We start from the raw sequence: 22,050 nt of genomic DNA, 5'->3' as shown, positions 1-22,050 counted from the left end.
TGGATTTTCGTATGCTATTGGTCGATTGTACCATGAATTATTCTGTATATAGATTGTCGTGCTGTAGATATTTTATGCACGTATGGGGAAAAGACTGCGAATTTTATTTCTTTCGTTTTTATAATTATTTGACAATTTATGTAAAAAGACGTGAATGCATACCAATTGTATTAGAGCCGGTTTCACCATCTCCGATTAACTCAATCGACCGATTAAACTATATCTTTGTCTCAGCTACGTTCTTAAAAAGAGACAAGGATATAGTTTAATCGACCGATTGAGTTAATCAGAGATGGTGAAACCGGCCCTTAGATATATAAAATAAATAGACAAAAGCTTATTCTGTAATGAGGAGGATTTGTGATAAGGGGGGGTACCATCAAATTCGTGGTGCATCTTATCCACCAATCACAAGTATATGGCTTTCACCCTGTAAAGGCTCATTCAGACAGGACGCGTCAAGCGTCAAGCAGCGAGCAGCAACCAATAAGCGAGGCAATATTTTTTACGCCATTGCTAATATTACCTCGCTTATTGGTTGTTGAATGGTTGCTGCTCGCTGCTTGACGCTTGACGCGTCCTGTCTGAATGAGCCTTTAAAAACGAAGAATAAGAAAAAAGACAGATATATAGCGGAGTCTATTTGAAAGGAATGGAACAAAAAATCGCATTCCGAGCCGAACGAGAATAAACTTTCATCATTTTTACATAATTTCTGTGATTTTTTCCATATGTATTTTCTTTTTATGTCTTATTTTCGAGCCATTGTATTTTAAATAAAGAAAATCAAAGTTGAGAGGGAAAGAGACAGACAGAGGTACAGGAGCAGAGTGGCGCTATCCTGAAAAAGACGAACAGCAGGTCGCAGAAGGAGAAGAAAAAAGTGCATGAAACATGAAACGTTGAGCTTTGTTCATCGCATTCTTATCGTTCTTTCGGCGGCAGAAGAATGTTCTTTGTTCGTAGTGATCTAGTAAATCTGTAGAGCATCTGAAGGATCAAAAATACATTATTTTATTCGTCAGGGAACAGGTAAGTTTTCACGATAATATATTATGTTAAACTACGCTCGATATATTTTACGAATAAGTAAAGAATCTGAAAAGTTAACAAAGAATATGAAAAAAAGTATATATTTCGATACATACTGATGCAAAAAGAGAGACAGAGAATCCGTTAGGTATCAGATTCATTGGATTTTCTTTGTCTATATTTTTTCTGCTTACAATTAAAATATATTTACTTTATTTCAAGCGCGAAAAGTGCAGCCAAGATAAACAAATTATTACTTTTCGCTTTCTTTCATCTCTTTCATAAATATAATTATACGAATATAATTATACGAATTATGTGCTCTTTTCCCCTCGTGTGTTTACATTCTTCTGTGCTACGATATGGTACTTATCTAAAATTTCGTTCCGCGAATCAACTAATGTCCTTTGGTGTTTATGCGTGCGGCCACGTGTTGCTCCCTCGCCGGTATCGTTCAGTATCGTTTTGAATAAACAAAGAAAACTAATTTCTTTGGTATGATTTTGATTTTTTTAAAGGTGAGACAAGGTTTTGCATTCATACGAGAGAAAAAAAACAGACGATATGACTATGCCATATTTTGCCGATGCTGAACCGAGCTTTGATAGGTGAGAACAAAGTAATTTTTAATAAATGTTGCTTGTTGAGATTTTTATGTTGTAAAGCAAAGAATTTTTTTTTAATTTTATTTTATAGATATTTATGAAAAATATGGTTCTTTTATACAATTTATGTGCAACTATAAAAATCTTGTAACATTAAATTATGTTAAATTTGCTTCATATGTAATTTTATATATGATTTTTGTCACATTTATGTACTTTTTATAGTGTATAGTAACTTTGATATAACATTTGCATAGTATATTAAATATATATTATATTCATATTTTACTTTGTATTAATTTTTACAAATATCACTTTTTACAGGAAGGAGACAGAGTATACAATATATGTGAATAAATTGCCACCAGAATTAAACGAGGTATATTTTACTAATCTTAATTATAAATTGTAATTATTGAAAAGTTTTGTATACATATATATATATATATATATATCTTTTTATTGATTTGATTTTCAGAATTATTTAAAATTTTTAATTAATTACATATTGCCACTTATACATTATATATGACTGATTGTGAGATATCTTATTATTCAATAATATAAATTGCTATAACATTTAAGGTTGCTATTAGAGAAGTTTTTAATCAATATGGTGTAATTACTGGAATGTTCTATCCTCATAACGCCAAATGGGCTTATATTACATATAAATCATATCGTGAAGCTGAACATGCTATACGTGAACTCAATGATAAAAAACCATTATATTTAAAAGTTGCACTTGCGAAAGAAAGATCTGTTATAAAGGAAGAGGAATCAATATATCAGAATATATCAGAAGCTTCTGAAGGAAAACCAAAAACAATAGATGCTATTGCAGAACCACCTGTGTCTGCTAGCAATGATATGAAACAGTACTTTCAATTATATATTTTATATTAGTTATTATTGAGATGTTATTACAAAACAATTATAATTCGAAGTTTTTAAATCATAATATTATATATCTTACATGTATTGATTTTTTAAATGTATATAAATAGATTATAATATTGTAGAAATATTTAAGATGTAGGCATTTAAAGTTAAAAGAGACTAAAAAATATATAAATTTAGAATACAATTTTTAATATAACTATATGACAAACAATTTTTGTTTTATATTTTTAATGCAAAAGTATGATATATAATAATAATATATATATAATTGTAGTCAAAAGAGTGTGGGTCGTGGCCAAATACTAGCCAAAATAAATAAATATCTTTCACGACAAAGCCCAATATCAGATACGGGTCCAGAGAATGAATCTTCAACAGCTTCTTTGCCTTCACAAGAATCTAATGTTTATGAAATGGAGGAGGAATCTGTGAATACAAATAGATTATGGTCAAGGTTATTATATATTTTAATTAAACAAATACAATATAACGATTATATATTTATTGTATTTTATATAGTTATTGTATTTTACATCTTATTTCAGAGGTGTGGTAACTGTCACACCAGATGGACGGAGACACGTAGCACTTGGACGTGGTTATACGCTATATGAATTTCCAGAGCCGAATCCTAACATTGAAGAATACATTAATAAAATACATGAAAAACGGCATAATGTATGTTGCAATTACATACAAGAAGATACATAAAACTATATAAAAATCTAAAACATTATTTTTATAAATATATTAACATATTACTGAAAAAAAATCGTTTGCTATATAATTTAAAACAATATTGTTCATTATTTATTGCTCTAATACTTAGTGATTTAATTGCTATAATTTGTCTTATAGAAATACAGAGTTAATTATATTTTTTATTTTATACAGGGATTATATGAATATGGAGAAGACAAACTTAAAAATGAAATACAAAAGTGTTTTATCTGTTCTACTAAAACAACCAAACATTGTGAAAGATGTAATACACACTATTGTAGCATAGCCTGTCAAAGAAATGATTGGCCACGACATAAAGTCGAGTGCATACCGTAATTATATTTATATACATTAATTAATAAACAAGTTTAACATGTAGCAAATTGTGACATGTAACAATTAAAAATTATATATTTAGCTGCAAATATATTCTTGCTCATATTATTTATATAAACTTTTTATTCTGAAACAAAAATATTACTTGGATGAGGTCTTTGTTTTATTATCAGTGATATCAATTATCAAATAATATAAACTAGCCATAATATATTGCATTTGTCCATTACATTCTAGTAGTATTACAAATTTTTTACTTATATAGCAAACGATTTTTTCTTTACAGAAGATTAGTGGAAGAAACAGTTAATGATGTGTCATTGTTGCAAATTAGCAAAGATGAAAACCAAATAAAGATGCCATCAAAGTTAAATGTAACAAGTAAAACAATTGCATCTAATGAGGTAAAATTACGGCGACCTAATGCATCTAATGCGATGCAAGCAGAGAATTCAAACAGTATAAATGCAAATATTAATATGCATATGAGTAATGCGGATATAAACTGTTCTACTGATAATGGTACTAATAATAAGGATAGACATTTGTCTATTCAACATGATAATAATACTAATATATCTTGCATTAAAACAGCAGATCAACCAGTATTAAATCCGACGAATACCAAAGATTTTTCTGAACAAAATCAGTCATACAGATATAATAATACTAAAGAGGATACTGAGAAGTCAAGAAGAAATGATGAAGATTCTTCGACGTCTAATTTCACGAACAAAAATCAAAGTCGTCATCAAAATGGTGCTATAAAGAAGACTAGTCCTAAGAACCAAGAAAGATTCGATAATAATAGCAATTTAAAAGATAGAAATTACAATAGTGATAGAAGTCCATCTTACCAAAGAAACGAATCGCAGAATAACAGAAAATCTACTGCTTGCGACAGAGAAAATGCTAATAGACAAGGAAGTAACGCATCGAATGATACATATTTATCAGAAAGAGGATTCATAGAAGTAGAAATTGTAATACCGTTGAGCAATGATGAATATTGGATATATAAAAAAAATGATTCAGATACGCGCTTAAATTTAATGATACCGTTACAAGTTGTTGCAAAAAGGTCACGTAACGTGCAGCCGATTGTTGGTAATATTTATGCTGTACTTTACAAAAATCTTTGGCAAAGAGCTATGGTAATAGCCTTGAATCCTGTAAAGGTTCATTTCATTGATTATGGTAATGATGAAATATTACCAAATGATGCCCAGATTAGAGATATAACAAAAGATTTGATTGAAGTTCCTAATTTTGCTAGAAAAATTCGCTTGTCATCAGCTGCAAGTGAAAAGTACAAGAATCTCAAATGTGGCGAGAAAATCTTTGTTAGAATGTTGTCCATAGATGCTGACAGAACGATAATAGTAGATATAAAAGAACAATCGAAAAATTTATCTCCACATATGGAAAGTTCTTCAAATATGAATAATGCGGAAGAAAAATTTGTGCGACAAGAAAATTCAAAAGTATCAAATGAAAGTATAGAGGCTTCCACAATTGAGATACCTAGTATTTTAGATATTGTGCTTAATTCGTTGACTCAGAAAGTAGGTCCCAAAGATCTTGTGGGCTTCATTCAAGTTTATGAATCTACACAAAAGAATAAATATAGTGCAACTTTGTGTCAATACGCTTATACGACTCAATTAGAGATGCTTTACAAAAACTTGCAAGATGAATGTATGAAAACACGAGAATCTGCTCATTACAAGTAAGCATATGTAAATAAATCTATCAAATATAAATCGGTAATAGATAGGCTATTCAAGCCGTACGCGGATGTCGGTGCATCGATTCCAACGAAAATTAATTTTTGTGCACGGCATCCGCGTACGGCTCGAATAGCCTATCTATTACCGATTTATATTTGATATATATCGAGCCTTTATATTCTTAGAGAATAAATCTATATTGAAATATTCTATATTAATTAATATTAAAGCTATAATAATATTAAAAATCTCTAAATACACTTATTATATATTATATTTAAATATTACGTAAGCATAGATAGTTGGAATAAACAGAAATTTATATTTTTAGATCACGAGTAAACGAGTTAATTTGCGGTGAAGGGAAAGATAGCTGGTGCAGAGGATACATACAATCTTCGACATCATCCGATTTACGTATTGTTGCAATAGATGAAGCTAGAATTTTGACAGTAGACAAAATTGTACCATGTCCTAAAATGTTCCTAGACGTCTGTGCTTTTGGAGTAATATGCGAAGTAAACCATCCGTACAAATTGGAAGTAAGTCTTCAAGTACTTTATATATCATAATACATGTTAAAATATTCTGAAATTTGTTTTGAATAGATTATGATTGTTTGAAAAAAAATTACGCTAAATTTCTAAAAATTATAAAAAAATTAAGAAAGAATTCTAAAGAATATTATAATTGTAAAATAGATTGTATACTTTATTGTGTTGTCAAAGTTTAATTTTTATCATTAAATGTTGTTTCAAGATGGGAGAAATATATGAACTCACAGTAGTCTTGAATGAACAAAGCCGCAAGCAAGAAAACCTTACAGTCTACTTAACTAAAGATTCCAAATTTGTATGTCAAGCTGTGGTGAAATCCTGGAAATCTATTATACCAGATAACTCAAAGCCGCCAATTCCTGCACTTTCCGAAATAAAGAGTGGATCTAAGGTTTGATTTTGTACTTAAAATATGTTTAATTTTTAAATAATTAATCTTTAAAGGTTGTAGTAGGATGGTAAAAGTAAACAGACACATCAAAGGAAATATAAATTGTTTAATAACTAATATCATGTAGATTTCTATTATGTACACGGAAATAAAAAGATGTATATTTGAACAATGAGAGATGAAATCTGTTTGCTTACCCAACTCTAGTTTATGCATACCATACAAGTAAATTGAAGTTGATTCCATCATTTTTACTTATATTTTTATTATTTTAGATATGTATTACCTCTTATCGAAGTCATTATGAAGTGTTTGTGCGTTCTCTGGATGAAGAGGCAATAGAATATTATAACAATATTATACAACGTGTTGCACAATGTGCACGAACGGGTAAAATAACTAATTAAATAACATGATGGGATGATGATAATTATGTAAATGTTTTATGTTGACAAGTTGTTTTGTTCATATCGCAGCACCGCGTCTAAACGAGTTTCCAAGTAATAAGCAGTCAGTTATCGCGCCATACTCTGATGGGAATAGTTATCGTGCAATGGTTGTAAGAACGAAGGATGATAAAGCTCAAGTTGTGTACACCGATTTTGGAAACGTTGACAAGGTTAACATAGAAGAACTTAAAGTTTTACCGGAAAACTTGGCATTAGTTAGTGACATTCTTTTATTACTGTGATACATTCATGCGATAGAGGAGTCGTGATTTCGTTGGATATATCGATTAATTTTTTTTTGTGTATACATTTCTTTATAGCAACGAAGTTGTTCGGCAAGGATAAGTTTGAAAGGTGTTCCTTCCGATATTTCCTCGAACGCAGAAGTAGACCTTTTCCTACGCAAATTAGTAGGTGAGGAAGTACCCCTGACTTGTGTATATGAGGGTGATCCACTCAAAAACGGAGTTTATTTGACAATGTCTACAGGACAAAGTATCAACGATGAGATAAACAAGTTATTGATACCAACTTGGAAGCGGGACGACCATGATGGTAATTAATCATAAATTATGAGGCATGCCTAGAAAGTAACATTTTTTTAATTCAAAATTATATGAAGATCTTCAATATATCATTTTATTATCTAATACTATCTTTCAATATGGTTTTCTTAATTCCATTATGCAAAATACTATTTAACAAAATTGGTCGAGAAAAATACATACACGATTTTTATGTAACTATAAAACTTAAAAATTTGCTTGTTTTACGAAATAAGAATTATAAATTAATTTTTTTTTAAAAATATAGATAACACTTGCTATACGATAGACAATATAGAAGTCGCTAGTTTAGGACATGTGGGTGATACAGTAAATGCACTGGTGCTACATGTACAGGAAGAAGGTGGCACGAAATACTCTATGAGTCCTTATGATTTCGACCTGTATGCGCATATTAATGAAGTGATGCCCAAATTGGTAAATAATTGCGTTAAAAAATATTTGACGTTTTTGTATTTTGTACAATACACAATATTTTATTTTGTTGCAGATAACAGAATACTGCGAGAAAACGGAATATTATATACCTAGAAAACTCGAATTGTGTTTAGCACTATATCAGGATATGTGGTATCGTGCAGTATGCCTTGATCCAAAAAAATCACATACCACAGCTGAAGTTCTCTACATTGATTATGGTAACATGGAGTCAGTGGAACATAAGGATATGAGATTAATGCCTAAGGACTTTCTCAAACCCGCGGCAATGGCAAATATGTGTACAGTTGTCAGTGAGTATTAATTATTATCAGTAAATATTAAATAAAGATAATATAATTTTTCCACTATTCAAACTCTTATGTATCATTTATTACAGATTTGGCGCCTGTCGACAATGCAAGCAATTATTCACCTGCTATAAAACAAAGACTAGCAGAGTTAATACCAAAAAATAAGGAATCGATTGTGAAAATTAAAATTATGGAAGTCATTTCTCAGGAATGTGGAGAATATAATATAGAATTGGTCGATATCAAAAATAAGTTAAGAGAAGAAGGTCTTATACCGCCTTCATAAAAGTTTTAATTTTTACCTTCATTAGTAAGGACTATATCATCTTGTGCGAGAATTAAGATTTTATTTTTTTATTTTAAATCGTAATATTGATCCAATTCCATTGACATTTCTTATCTATTTTAAACTTTGGACACATTCATATACACTGATGTTACATATTATATGCTACTCTATTTTTATTTTATATTTTCAGTTTATCATGATGTGTTTTGTGTTTTTAAACAAAAAATTGTTTTATTTTCCTGGTACTACATTTAATCATGTTACATTTAATATGGTATTTTGTTTTTATTAAAATTATCTCAGTATTTTTAGCTGTAGAGCTATCTAGTTAAGTAATAAGAATTTTGCAATTTATTAATAAACAATTTTCATAATATTTTCTACAATATTCTCTTTATTAACGACCTGCTTTTATCTGTAATATTTTATACATATTCTCAATTTCTTATTAGGATTTAATTATTAAGATTTACATAAGAAAAAAAAAGACTATACAAAGTAATTGATGATGATATATCTGCAAGGATAATATATGGCTGCATATATATATATATATATATATATATATATATATATATATAGTTGATATTAGATGCTTAATCGATTGATTTCTTTAGATAGATACGTAAATCCGTCTGGATAAAGCTTTATTATGTCGCGATTTCTTCCAACCTATCTTACAGCAATTCTATCCTAACCTTCGTGAATGTGTCACTTGAATGCGATCGCGTCAGTTCAGATGACATATCTCCCGAAGAAACCCCACTGTTTGCAGAATAGAGGCTTCCAAGAAATAAAAGCAACGAAAGCGAAACGATGAACGCACAAACAAGGCACCCCTATGAAGGTCTACTGCACAAGTACACGAATGCTATGAAGGGCTGGCAGTATCGTTGGTTCATCCTGAGTCCCGAGACCGGTGAACTGCATTACTTCCTCAGCGAATCTGAGAAGAATCAAAGGCCACGGTGTTCGATATATTTAGCAGGTGCTGTAATAGCCCCCAGCGATGAGGATTCAAACACGTTCACTGTCAATTCTGCTACGGGTAAATATCCAATATTTATCGCTATTGTTGTTTTTCATATAATTTTGCACGAAGATAGATGTGTTGACATGAAGATTTTAGCTTTAAATTTCCGATTAAATATCTGTCCTTATCTAGGTGACATGATTAAACTACGAGCCACCGATGCCAGAGCACGTCAGGAATGGGTGGATAAGCTGCGAGCAGTTACAGAGATGTATACCAGGGCTATAGCCAGCAGTCATCCTCCGTTACCACCTCGAGAACATTCTGGGAATTCGAGCAGGAATCCTGTCGTTAAGCTAGAAGTGCTGGACGCTTTCGCCAACTGTCAGGAGCAATTGAGAAAAGTGGAGAAATATAATCTTGCTCTAGCACAATCCATCGAGAACTCGGATTTGCATCTAGATTCAGATCTCTTGGTTCTCAAAGCTATGGCACATACTACCTTGCATACACTGAGCCAATGTCTGAATATATTATACCAGTAACAAATTAATCATATATTTTTTTATGCTTACTTATTAATATTAGAATTTTTTATACCTATGGAAATACACATACATGATAGATTATCTTCCCATTACAAAGTTCATATATATTTTATTTTAAATTCTGATTTACTACTATTATTTACTCATTGATGATTATATTGATGGCCAACTTTTTTCCTACATAATTTATTAGAAGCAATATTAATATCTCATGATCATCATTATATCAATATTATAAATAATTTTTAGTAATTAATAGTTAATTCAATTTGTACAAAAAACTGATTTACATGTTTTTACATCTTATAGAGAAAAATGCTACATATTAATAACTGTTACACCAATTCGATTTAACAAGTATGAAAGTATTAAAGTTATTTTTAATTTATTCTATTAAATTGTAATATAGTAGACTTTAAAAGATTATATATTAGTATATATATTATATCACACACACATCTCATAATATATATATACATATATTTTTTTATTTCCTATAATTTTATTATATATGATTTAATTTGTTTTTATATATTTTTTTTTATTAATGCATTCAAAAATTATATTGCTTGAATCCAGTCCAGTCAATGACAATCTTGGTGTATGTTCTTCCAAGTTAAAAATGTACAAATAAAAATGTAAGATATTATTTAAGAGTAGATCGTTCTAAAATATAATAAATCTGTTAAGAATTTTTGTACAAAGCACATGTACGCGCGTATTTAATTTTATTCTGCAAAATAATTATAACATATTCTTTTCTCCTTTACTTTAATAACACTTGATTTGTTATAGAGGATATCAAGAGTGAGATGAAAGTCAAATGTATATGATATAAGATATATTATCACATTTATTTAAAAAATATGTATAAATTTTAAAAATTATTTCTTAAAAAGATATATTTAAAAAAGCAACTGCTCTCTTTTAAATATAATTCTATCTAAATTAGTATATAATTTTTTCTATTATGAAATAAAAAATTTGTTTAATTAAAATCTTATTCAATTTTTTCCTTTCTTCGTATATTATTATAAAAGAACTACCATTATATAAATATAATATAATAGCTATAAAGAAATTGATCGTTTTCGTTGAAAATATTTTATTAAAAAAAAAATATTAAAGTAAAAGAGAAAAATAGTACGCGCGCATTCAACATCATGGTATATGATGTAAGATCCAATGTCAAGAGCGTGTAAATAGGTGAAGGTGAACGAGTGACTTTACTCTCGTTGAGAGATCAGACGTGATCAGTTCCAAAGTAGTCGATCTTGCTCAAGGTACTTTGAAAATCAAAGTGAATTAATACATTACGCGTATCGAGCGATAAAGTTAACATCTTTTTAGTATTAAATTTGCGACTTGTGTATGCTAAGAAGAATTTCAAAATATTGATTGTTAAAACAAAATTTATATTGTAGAAAGAATGTAATTTTCTGCCCGTGCAGATAATAATTCTGGAGCATGTCGCGCATCTCTTATCCTGAAGTTTTGGCAGAAGCTGCAGGCGTGAAGATCGTAACATCTCTGCCTGAAGATGCGGATTTTTTTCCACCAGGAAGGATGGTTCTTAAAATGCGAAAAATAAATGCAGCATCGGACGTGCATGGGAAATCTTGCGGATTCCATCTGACCAAATCGAAATGGGATCCCTATCCGTGGATCGGTTACGTCGAAAAGAATAGTCTCGCCGATTCAGCAGGATTGAGGTGAGTTTTATCTGTTTTTTAAAAACTATTAGGATAAAAATAATTAATTGCTTTAAGAATTTGGATATATCATTGACAATAATGAAAGGCCAAACTATATATAATTTATAATTACATAGTAAATATTAAATTTGATATTGAGAAATTGTATAAATAATTTGTGATTCATATGCTCAATTTCAAATTTATTTGCTATGTTTTATCTATTTTATCAGAACCGGCGATTGTCTATTGGCCGTTGACGACATCGATTTATTAGGACTAAAAGTCAAAGATATCGCTACTTTAATTCGTAGCGAGGAAGGTGTACAGGATGTAAATTTTTCCATCTGGCGATACTCGCATCAAAAAGAGGAACATGATATTGGATTAGCCTTGAAGGGTCCACTTCCGGATGTGGCCAGAAATCTTGCAAACGCCTTATCAGGAACGGTATATATTATTCACTTTTCCCCATTTTTCTTTCTCATTTGTAGATTACTCATCTGTTAGATTAATATTGCAATTAATTATTAGTCTAGAAGATTAATCCAATGTTAGGTTCTAAACAGTTATACAAAAATGTGGTCTTCTTTCTTTCATTAAAGGATAATAAACTTCAATTATTTAAATCACGAAACAACAAATATTCACCCTTTTTTTTTCTTTTTTAGGTTCGTGCCTTAGAATGCCCAATTTGCTTGGAGAGTGCTGCGCCTCCAGTTTCGCAATGTGTCCACGGTCACATCCTGTGCGTTATTTGCAGACCGAAGACGACTCGTTGTCCGATTTGCAGAGTCCGTTTGGGCCAAGGCCGATGTCTCCTTGCAGATAAATTGCACACAGTGCTTCGCGACGCTTTTAACGTGAATAATGACGAGACGTTAAACAAGACATCTATCGCATCCGAGCATTGTAACTTACGCGAGCAATTGTTCGGTAAAAATAGTAAAAAGCGAGAAACTCCGAGCCTAAGCCGCTCGAAAAATAATTGTACTATGTTGAAACCGAGGCAATTCTTGTTGGCCAGATTGTTACTCGGAAGCAGGGAAAAAGCTGTCTCCGCGGATAATCTTACCAGAGTATCTGAAATTTCGGAAGGAGCAACGGCGAGTTCCAATGAAACGACAGACTCCAATAGCTTACGATTGTCCTTGAACGATCGCACTAAATCAGCCAGTACCGGCGAGTTATCGAGGAACAGCGAAGTTCGCATCAATGATTCGTCTTCCCGAATTGCGGAATTATCAACAACGAACACCGACAGTCGACAGTCGTTGAGTTTGCCACAGACGCCAATTTGGGGCGGCTCCACAGATTCTATGTCTTGTGTACAATTGACATGTCCCCTTTTGCAATCTTGCAAAGAACTAGTGACGGCCGACTCGCTGCTGGAGCACATCAGGACACACGCGCTACCGCAGATTCATTTCTATTCAGGAAGTGCAAGGATCCCGCTGCCGCTTCCTTTTGGACACGATGCTTTTTATATACTTCATCATGGAAGTAATATATTCTTCTTTCAGGTATACTTTTGTAATACTTCTGCTTTCAATGTAGCAAGTAATTTCTCTCTGCGTTTGTGTGTGAACAGTATTTTGATTCTTTGCATTAAGTCTTTGTGATCAAATGTTCTGTTTAAAGAAGGCGATAGGAAACGATAGAAACAATTTCGAAGATCATATTATTCCACTCACAATCAGATTCACGTTCCTGTTGGTGTAAAAAATGATATTTATTAGTTTCTTGAATTGTAAAAAATAATATTAGTTTTTTTGTTTATCAGATAAATAATTAAATATTTATCTGAAAAACTTTTCTTTGAAATATTCGTACGCGTTTATTTAACAATAAATTGTATGCAAAAGCGAAATAAAAAAAAAATAGAGACCGTATCGAACATGAGCCAAGAAATCTGATTATATATATGCATTCTCACTTGACAAAAATAATAATTTCATAAGAGATATATTTTTACATTCAAATATTTTGTTATATAAAAGAGATATGATATAATATTATATATGATAGAATATATGATATAATATTATTAATTTTTTGCGTTCAAGATGATTAATCATTTTTGATTATACCGTGATATTTTTAGAAAGTCTAATAGAATTCAATAAAAACTGTTTATATTATATATATTAAATCTTCTTGTTCTGAAAATTTCTGTTCTATTTTCTTTTGCAGAAAACTGTTATATGGTTGTCGATATAAGGGAGAATGCATGCAATAAGAATGTTTATGTGCAACCATGGACGTAGGAAATATAAATAGGAGATCTTTCCTACCTCCATGTGTGCAACTAATATAAAAATAATAATTTTTTTATGATTTGTAGTGCAGAGAAGAAACAGCATGGATGACATATCCTGTTAAGATGGTAGGATGCGCAATAAACACCACTTGGGAATGGACATTACACGCTTGGGGTGATGATGGTACAGAGGTGCAATTACGAAGACACGTCGCAAGCCTCGAGGATCCTTTAACATTATCCTCACAACATATCGCACCATTGCCAACTGCATTATTGTTGAAGACTGTTAATATACAAATATTAGAGCATCGAGTTCATGATAGATTATATGTATGAAAAGAATAAAGCATGTGTTCTTGATCATATTTATCTCCATTAGCAATTAATATTAAAATGAATATTTCAAAAATTTTGGAAAAAGATAATAAAATCGTTTATTTCTTATTGATGTGCCAGTTTAACAAGTGAAGAACACATCGTAATGGTATATTTTTTGAATAAAATATAAGTAGCTTTTAAAATTACACTTATTATAGTGTAATGTCAAATTGTCTTACATAAGCACATTAGGAGTAATACATCGAAGAAGAAAACATCAATATTATATATATGATATTTAACATGCAATAATGGCATAATTAACTTAAAATCATATATGTATGCACTAATAATTACACTTATTAAAGTGTAGTGTAAAATTGTCTTAGATAAACACATGAGCATTAAGAGTAATATATCGAAAAATAAAACATCAATATTGCAGATATGATATTTAACATGCAATAATGACTTAATTAAAATCATTGATATTCATGATATATATTTGCATTTTTGATACTCTCCATAACAATGTTTAATACACTTTTATCTCACAAGAATGTTTTTTTTTTGTTAAGGCTCCTGGGTGCTCACCGCGGCCATATTGGATTGTGACGTCAGAGGTGAGAAAGCACACGCTGAAAATTCTTAGATGTCATTTTTTAATGAAAAGATATTTCGATTAAACAGCACTTCAGATGGCTTTAGCACACTCTTAAAAAACTCCGAAAACTATCCTTTTCCCTTTATAATCAATCAACATCTGTAAAATGATCGAGATATCAGACTTTGACATGCGGAATGACTGCGCATGTGCAAAGACCAGACGGACTGGGCTTCATAATATTATATTTTACAGCTGTTGATTGATTATAAAGGGAAAAGGATAGTTTTCGGGATTTTTTAAGATAAAGCCATCTCAAGTGCTGTTTCATCGAAATATATTTTTATTTCGAAATGGCATCTAAGAAATTTTAGCGTGTGTTTTCTCGCCTCTGACGTCACGATTTCGACATGGTTGGCAAGGAGCCAGGAGCCTTAAATTTAAACTGTTATTAACTCTTGCAAAGAAAAATTATCATCAATAATACATTATTTAATTTCTGCTGTTTAAAAATTAATAGTTTTGATGATATTTCATGAATATCAATTTGTCAATTATATGATAAAATCACACAATCATAAGCTAAAATCACACATAATCATAATCAAATGTAGATATTATTTTTAAAACATAAAATGAGAAATGAAACACAAAGAAAAATGAATTTAAAACTTATAACAATAAAACATCTTTTTCTACGAAATGTAAAAATACCATAAAACAAAAAAAAACATAGCAATTTTAATTATATGGCATTTTGCGCATTATCTCATCCATATATGGTGTAAAGAATTCATGTTGACCAGTTCTCGCCGCTTGACCGGCCATAATATCAAACGCTAACTTAAGAACTGTATAATAATTTTCTTTACCAACAATATTTAAATCGACTTTATAAACGTGTGTATCGCACGATGATGGTATTTTTTTATTAGGCGGTAGTACATTACAATGCTTTCGTTTAGAAGGCATTGGTGATAAATGATCCTCCTCCTCTTTTACTTTATCTCGTTTGGGACAACTACAGACTCTAATTAATAATTTGCGACGACCTAACACTCTCCCTTCATGATTTTCTAAAGTAAACACTAGCTCTGTTGGTCTACGATTCAAGCCAGATGCACAACTATTTTTGCAAAGAAACTTGAAAGATACTGGCATGTATTGTGACCCAGCCTCAGGTGTGCAAAGCGGTGTTAAGATAGAAAGATGTTCATTTCTTTCCTGATAAATGGTTGAAGCATGATTAACACAATGAACCACATGTTTAATCCTTTGTGGATCCATATTCTGATTAATGGAATTGGTTGGTGCCATATGATTGTGGCATCTTTTTACTGGCTCGCTTCTATATTGCTCCAACATAAAAACCATCGAAGTGCGCAAGAACAAACCTGACATTTGTGGTTCCCATGTAAACCGCATAGGTAAAACTTTCTCCATCTTGATAAAGACTTTGTCCAGTGTCTCAGAGTACTATATGCAAAAAAAAAATAACCAATATAAATAGTTATTTTATAGTTACTATTATAAAGTCTCTATAAAAAATTAGATATATTACGCAAAAAAATTATAAAAATTTTAGTTTACAAAATATCAAATATAAAATATTATTGTTAAGAATAATGTTATCATGCATACTCAACACATTTATAATTAATCTGTCTACTACACAAAAAGTTCTTAAACTTGCATATAATAAAATCTACTTACATACAATTTTATTATAAATGCATAGTGTATCAATTTTTTGTACAAGTTTGATTATTATGATCAAGTTTAAGCAAATTTATAATTCAATTAATCTAGATACTAAAGAACATAAATCTCCAAACAAAATATCTTACTTTCAATATCCTCTCACAGTTTCAAGAGTGTTGTAAAATGATACTCAAGAAGCAGTTTGGATATTCATAGGTCATGAAATATTCCATATAAAAATTATATAACCAGGATTAAAAATTAATCAATCAATTTATCATCAAGAGGCAGAATTTATCTGCAAGTAGGTATATGTTATTTCCTAATGGATTTTGGTCTAACTCACGAAATATATAAATTTAAATATTAAAAAATTAATATAAAATTAATATAAAATATTTAAATATTAAATCTTTCCACTCAAATTATATAACAATTTTATGAGACAAATGTATATAATTTAATGTGTTTGTACATAATACAAAAGATACAAAAGTACTTACCAACCAATCCTGACCAGAACCACCAGTTCCTAAACTGCAATGGAAATTCAATTGTCCAGTGAAAACTTCGTCAGTGAGCATTGTAGAGAACAGTTCTGGTGCTGGATAATATATGTCTTCGTCCTCTTCTTCTTTTAATGTTTTGATGTTTTCTATAGGTTGTAGTGCAGTATATTGCAAAACCTTATTGTATGTCTCAATCTTCTCTTCCGGGACAGCAAGCAGTTCCTCGTTTATACTTTCTAGGGGCAGGGTACCTCCACTTCAAGAACAAAGAGAACAAAAAAATTTAAGATTATAGTACTCTTTTAAAAATACGTTCGCGAATATGAAATCGAGAAAGATTATGATAATATGATACACAATAGCCGAAAGCCGATAAATAATTTTAATAAAAATTTTAATAAAAAAATTATACTTACAATTGCTGCTCTATAACCTTATATGTTTCGTCATCCATCAATGCAGACTCTTGAGAGTCTGACATAACATTTGCGTTAATCATGTTATTTCTTTAAATGTTTATTTTGTAAATAGATCCCTCAACCCCTCTCCCTCCTATTTGAAAAACAATCGAAGTATCAACTCGAAGATCTAGAAACGTCTACTAAAATCCTTTGTTTCGTATTGTCGAGGTTCGCAACAACCCAAGAAGATTCATTTCACTTGAGGATGAACTCTGTGAAATATTTGATCGACCAATCGGGATGGAAGGTGCAAATATTTCTTTCCTCTGATTGGTCAATCAATTTTCCAAAATTTTGTAATATCCAATGACATACAAGAATATTTCTCTCAATTTTGTTAATTATGAATACACGGTCCATTGGCAATCTATATGCATTTATTTTATGCTAATTTATTTCGAAACGTTTGACCGTTTGACCACATCGGACAACAAATTCTTGCTCTTTTTGTCTCGACTGAAGAATCAAAGGATTCAACGAAACCAATTATTTGTAACTACTTTACGTGGAGCGAAATTGTTTCCAATGTAAGTGTAAACAGTAAAATTTGATATTCTTTCGTAACAAAAATTTGGAAAGCATAAAGATTTCTATGGTATATTCTGGAGTATCAAGATTATGTTTTTTACGCAGTCTTCTTTGTGAAGCTTATTTTTGAGACCGGGTCAAGTAATTCACCACAAAAGCCGTATAATATTCATTTCAGTCAATTAATGTGTGGTGTATGAGTAATTAAAACTCAAGCGCAGCCATAAAAGAAGAAGAAGAAGAGTGTATATCAAGATGTATATATATATTATATATATATATATGTACGGTTCAATACGATAAATACTATGTAGAGATTGCAATTTTGCGCGATGTTATATTCTGTTTCAATTAACAGAACGCCTAATTAAAAATTAATATAAATGAACATGTACATATGAATGATTTTTTAAAAATATTTACAGTTCATATATCGAAACACACACACACACACACACACACACACACACACACACACACACACACACACACACACACACACACACACACACATACATGCTCGATATAATTTCTTGCGCATACGCGTGTATTGTGGCGGGAACCGAATGTGGCGACCCCACGACGAGGTACGGCCCCCGCTGGAGGTAAACGACTCCAATATGGCGAATGTGAGGGATAGTGATACGTCGTTGTGGCTACATAACAAGCTCGGTACATCAAACGATAGCTGGACCGGCAGCTCGATCTGCTCGCAGCTCAATGCCGAGGTACTGCGGAACATCAAGGATTGTTTTCCCGACCTACAAACGCAAGTCAAGCTCAAATTGCTCCTGTCGTTCTTCCACATACCCAGACGCAATGTGGAAGAGGTAAGCGCGCGTTTGTTCTCATCTGATATTTTCTATCTGTCTCTCTTCCTCTCCTTCTCTCTCTCTCTCTTTATCGAAAAATATCGCTCTCTCGAAGGAAACTCCTTTCTAACAATAAGATTCAGAAAAATTAATGATGCAACCAAGTTTTCAAATTTCGTTTAGGGCCGGTTTCACCATCTCTGATTAACTCAATCGGCCGATTAAACTATATCTTTGTCTCTTTTTAAGAACGTAGCTGAAAAGAGACAAAGATTTAGTTTAATCGGTCGATTGAGTTAATCGGAGATGGTGAAACCGGCCCTTATTATTTACCCGCTATCTGTTTGATTGTTTTTAATGGTACGATGTTTTTGGGACATTTAGTACATACAGAGAGTATCTATGTAAGGTTAATATTTACAATAAACTATCGTTCTTTAATTCGATAAGTCGAATAAATAATGTAATTGCTGTATGAAATATGTAACGTAATTTGATTTCTCTGAACATTTCTGTCACTTATAATGAACAAACGAAGATTCTATTTTACTTCTCCTGTGTAAAATCTTTTATTAAAATTGTTATTGTTTGTATGTTTGCGGCGAACAGTGGCGTGTGGAGCTGGAGGAAATTATTGAGGTTGCGTCTTTGGACAGTGAGCTATGGGTATCAATGTTATCCGAAGCGATGAAAACTTTTCCATCAACCGGTTCTTTGAACACAGATATCACTGATCTAGATGAACATAGACCTATCTTTGGCGAATTGGTCAATGACCTTCGGAAACTTTTGAAGAAACAAAATGATCCTGCTATGCTTCCCTTAGAATGTCATTATCTTAACAAGACTGCATTGATCTCGGTGGTAGGTCAACAACCTACGCCGGTCAAACATTTCACTCTCAAGCGAAAACCCAAAAGTGCAGCCTTGAGAGCAGAATTGGTTCAAAAAAGCACCGATGCTGCTAATAACCTCAAAAAGAGTACAGCTCCCACTGTACCAGTAAGAAGCAGAGGAATGCCAAGAAAAATGACTGATACCAGTAAGTGTTAAAGTTATACATGCATATTATATTGTTGTTCGATATCGTTGCAGTATATGTACATGATTGTATTCAATTTTTTCAGCACCTTTGAAAGGGATCCCAAGCAGAGTGCCAACGAGTGGTTTTCGATCTCCTTCACTTACGAGTACTTCTATGTCCAACAGAACATCGATTAGTAGTAGAATTCGAAAAGATGGTGGTATCAAGTTACTCGACATAAATGAGCAGCCTCTCGGATATGCACAAGCGAAAAAGAGGAAGAGGATGCTGGAGTTGGAAGAGCAGCAGAAGAAGGTCGCGGAAGCGCAAGCGGCCGCTGCGGCGGCGGCGGCTTCAGTGGTCACGTCAGTGGCGGAAACTCCAGCGACTCCGGAATACGCGCAAGGACTAGCCTCGATAAATCCACCCGCTACACCGGTTGCACCAGCGGTGGTTACAGCGCAATCCTATGTAGCGCCTAGTACGCCAAGCAGCATTTCAGTTACGACTGCACCACAAACACGTAAGACCAACATCACAATTTTTGGAGATTATGCTAGTTTGTTATGCTAGTTTGGATTTTTATAGAGCATTTTATGTTATACAGCTACCACATTAACTACTTCTACAACATCCACAACTGTATTACCAGTAGTTTCATCCGTGATAGCAGCACCTGTGGAAAGCACACCTGTCGCTGTGCAAACAGTTAGACCAGCCCAAACTGTCACGCAGATACGTATACAGACTACTGCCCAACCTAATGCGGCAGCTAACACGAGAAAAAATCTGTCCCTTACGGTAAGTTTGTAAATTTCATTGTTTAATCTTAAGTTTGTGTTTTTTATTTAGCTATATATTGTTTAAATTATTGATATTGTTTGAAATAATGAGATTTTTTTATTACTAAATTACAGAGAGAGCAAATGCTGGAAGCACAAGAAATGTTCAGAACTGCAAACAAAGTAACGCGTCCAGAAAAGGCTCTCATTTTAGGTTTTATGGCCGGGTCTAGAGGTATGTCTATTTTTTTCTGTATAGATTCTATATATCTTTTTTTTACAAATTATGCTAATAATACTATTGATTTTATTTCTAGATAATCCTTGTCCAAAATTGGGCAACATAGTTACGGTGATGTTATCAGAAAATATAGAAGAAGTGACACAATCAGACGGAACAACCGTTCCGATGTTAGTTGAAACGCACTTCCAAATGAATTATACCAATGGTGAATGGAAAAGGATAAAAAAAAATCGACGTATTGTAACGGAGGAATCCACAGCAGCGTCCACTCCTACACCGAGTGCGACCGCCACGGCTTCCAATTAAAACTTGTTCAAAATATAAGATATATGAGAGCTATAAAGATATTGTTTTGTGCGCTATATAAAGATATTGTTTATTGAATAACGCACATTGTGATCATTCGTCTTCTTAAAAGACGTTGCTGAATTAAAGAGCTGATGTTTCATAAGGTATTCTAACACGAAATTGTTATTAAAATTTTTGATTGTATTTGTTTTATCTCTATATCATAAACGGCATAAATTCCTTCATTCTTTTATATCCTAAATTTTTACTTTGAAATATCCCATTTATTAGTTAAACAAAAATTATTCAAAATTTTCCTTACTTTCACTTGAATAAAATTTTTAAGGCGTTTATGATATGTTAGATTTATGATGCAGATATTTATATATATATATATATATAAATTATTTTTATTAATTAATATAATTGAAAATTATATATATATATATATATATATATAATTCTTAATTATATATATTTATTAATTAATTATAATAATTATATTGATTATATATAATAATTATATTAATTATATATTATGTGTATACACACGCGCATAAAAAAACATAACATTATTTTAAAAATTAGCAAATTAACTTTTTAATCAGCTGATTCTGTCAAAAAATATTAATGTGTAAATTGTTAATTAAATTTTAACAAATTAACATCTTATTAATATTTTTTGACAGAAATCAGCTGATTAAAGAGTTAATTTGCTAATTAATTTTTAAAATAATATGTTTTAAATAATATGTCATAATTCTTTAAACTTGATTAATATTTTTGATAGTTATATCAGCTGATTTCTATCAAAAATATTAATCGAGAGAGTTTAAGGAATTATAACATATTTTATTTAAAACATATTAACTTTATAAAAAAATATCATTCTTTTTGATATAAAATCGAGGAAGCGCGTAGCGCGCGCTTGTGTTTTTCTAGTTTTCCAAATTTTTAAATTTAAACGTTATTTCTATTTTACTTAAATA

General features: G+C 31.3%; 5 protein-coding genes across 8 annotated transcripts; 4 read left to right on the top strand and 1 right to left on the bottom strand.

The window, feature by feature from the left end:
* The first annotated feature begins 630 nt into the window (after window positions 1-630).
* Window positions 631-8,631, top strand: Vret (vreteno). Of its 3 annotated transcripts, XM_083044025.1 has the most exons (17): window positions 633-1,032; window positions 1,551-1,640; window positions 1,962-2,016; window positions 2,223-2,515; window positions 2,815-2,994; window positions 3,086-3,218; window positions 3,435-3,595; window positions 3,886-4,121; window positions 4,194-5,328; window positions 5,661-5,871; window positions 6,089-6,277; window positions 6,553-6,667; window positions 6,754-6,941; window positions 7,047-7,281; window positions 7,540-7,709; window positions 7,783-8,023; window positions 8,110-8,628. In XM_083044025.1, the coding sequence occupies exons 2-17, from the start codon at window positions 1,597-1,599 to the stop codon at window positions 8,307-8,309; spliced, it is 3,786 nt and encodes a 1,261-aa protein (XP_082900151.1). In that variant the 5' UTR covers window positions 633-1,032; window positions 1,551-1,596; the 3' UTR covers window positions 8,310-8,628. The 3 variants fall into 3 exon arrangements, with proteins under 3 accessions (XP_082900150.1, XP_082900151.1, XP_082900149.1); XM_083044024.1 differs by having other exon boundaries at window positions 631-1,032; window positions 3,886-5,328; window positions 6,754-6,896; window positions 8,110-8,631; XM_083044023.1 differs by having other exon boundaries at window positions 3,886-5,328; window positions 8,110-8,629.
* A 289-nt stretch (window positions 8,632-8,920) lies between these two features.
* LOC145939457 (oxysterol-binding protein-related protein 11) lies at window positions 8,921-10,663 on the top strand. Its single transcript, XM_083043775.1, has 2 exons — window positions 8,921-9,360; window positions 9,478-10,663. The coding sequence occupies exons 1-2, from the start codon at window positions 9,129-9,131 to the stop codon at window positions 9,828-9,830; spliced, it is 585 nt and encodes a 194-aa protein (XP_082899901.1). The 5' UTR covers window positions 8,921-9,128; the 3' UTR covers window positions 9,831-10,663.
* Window positions 10,664-11,300: 637 nt separating this feature from the next.
* Window positions 11,301-14,378, top strand: LOC145939454 (uncharacterized). Its single transcript, XM_083043772.1, has 4 exons — window positions 11,301-11,545; window positions 11,761-11,977; window positions 12,199-13,050; window positions 13,872-14,378. Exons 1-4 carry the CDS (start codon window positions 11,301-11,303, stop codon window positions 14,124-14,126), a joined length of 1,569 nt encoding a protein of 522 aa, XP_082899898.1. The 3' UTR covers window positions 14,127-14,378.
* On the bottom strand, window positions 13,035-17,569 carry P53 (transcription factor p53). Of its 2 annotated transcripts, XM_083043774.1 has the most exons (4): window positions 17,339-17,569; window positions 16,917-17,178; window positions 16,107-16,188; window positions 13,035-13,237 (listed from the first exon to the last, which is right to left on the bottom strand). In XM_083043774.1, exons 1-4 carry the CDS (start codon window positions 17,419-17,421, stop codon window positions 13,230-13,232), a joined length of 435 nt encoding a protein of 144 aa, XP_082899900.1. In that variant the 5' UTR covers window positions 17,422-17,569; the 3' UTR covers window positions 13,035-13,229. The 2 variants fall into 2 exon arrangements, with proteins under 2 accessions (XP_082899900.1, XP_082899899.1); XM_083043773.1 differs by lacking the exon at window positions 13,035-13,237 and having other exon boundaries at window positions 15,033-16,188.
* An 852-nt stretch (window positions 17,570-18,421) lies between these two features.
* Nelf-a (Negative elongation factor A) lies at window positions 18,422-21,272 on the top strand. Its single transcript, XM_083044248.1, has 6 exons — window positions 18,422-18,741; window positions 19,333-19,765; window positions 19,851-20,270; window positions 20,355-20,548; window positions 20,665-20,764; window positions 20,847-21,272. Exons 1-6 carry the CDS (start codon window positions 18,478-18,480, stop codon window positions 21,077-21,079), a joined length of 1,644 nt encoding a protein of 547 aa, XP_082900374.1. The 5' UTR covers window positions 18,422-18,477; the 3' UTR covers window positions 21,080-21,272.
* Window positions 21,273-22,050: the final 778 nt, after the last annotated feature.

Source organism: Prenolepis imparis, unplaced genomic scaffold, assembly GCF_030444845.1.
Source record: "Prenolepis imparis isolate NDT839.2.m4 unplaced genomic scaffold, iyPreImpa1.0 SCAF_8, whole genome shotgun sequence".
Taxonomy (NCBI): Eukaryota; Metazoa; Arthropoda; class Insecta; order Hymenoptera; family Formicidae; genus Prenolepis; species Prenolepis imparis.
This window is presented reverse-complemented; position numbering and strand designations above follow the sequence as displayed.

Excerpts from the sequence above, each read along its gene's own strand:
- Nelf-a (XM_083044248.1), top strand. The coding sequence starts at position 18,478 with ATGTGGCGACCCCACGACGAGGTACGGCCCCCGCTGGAGGTAAACGAC. Across the intron at positions 18,742-19,332 it reads CCAGACGCAATGTGGAAGAG|TGGCGTGTGGAGCTGGAGGA; the intron begins GTAAGCGCGCGT and ends TGCGGCGAACAG. Across the intron at positions 19,766-19,850 it reads AAGAAAAATGACTGATACCA|CACCTTTGAAAGGGATCCCA; the intron begins GTAAGTGTTAAA and ends CAATTTTTTCAG.
- P53 (XM_083043773.1), bottom strand. The coding sequence starts at position 17,421 with ATGATTAACGCAAATGTTATGTCAGACTCTCAAGAGTCTGCATTGATG. Across the intron at positions 17,179-17,338 it reads AAGGTTATAGAGCAGCAATT|TGGAGGTACCCTGCCCCTAG; the intron begins GTAAGTATAATT and ends TTGTTCTTGAAG. Across the intron at positions 16,189-16,916 it reads GTTCTGGTCAGGATTGGTTG|TACTCTGAGACACTGGACAA; the intron begins GTAAGTACTTTT and ends TTTTGCATATAG.
- Vret (XM_083044023.1), top strand. The coding sequence starts at position 1,597 with ATGACTATGCCATATTTTGCCGATGCTGAACCGAGCTTTGATAG. Across the intron at positions 2,995-3,085 it reads ACAAATAGATTATGGTCAAG|AGGTGTGGTAACTGTCACAC; the intron begins GTTATTATATAT and ends ATCTTATTTCAG. Across the intron at positions 6,668-6,753 it reads TGCACAATGTGCACGAACGG|CACCGCGTCTAAACGAGTTT; the intron begins GTAAAATAACTA and ends TTCATATCGCAG.
- LOC145939454 (XM_083043772.1), top strand. The coding sequence starts at position 11,301 with ATGTCGCGCATCTCTTATCCTGAAGTTTTGGCAGAAGCTGCAGGCGTG. Across the intron at positions 11,978-12,198 it reads CAAACGCCTTATCAGGAACG|GTTCGTGCCTTAGAATGCCC; the intron begins GTATATATTATT and ends TTTCTTTTTTAG. Across the intron at positions 13,051-13,871 it reads GTAATATATTCTTCTTTCAG|TGCAGAGAAGAAACAGCATG; the intron begins GTATACTTTTGT and ends TATGATTTGTAG.
- LOC145939457 (XM_083043775.1), top strand. The coding sequence starts at position 9,129 with ATGAACGCACAAACAAGGCACCCCTATGAAGGTCTACTGCACAAGTAC. Across the intron at positions 9,361-9,477 it reads CACTGTCAATTCTGCTACGG|GTGACATGATTAAACTACGA; the intron begins GTAAATATCCAA and ends GTCCTTATCTAG.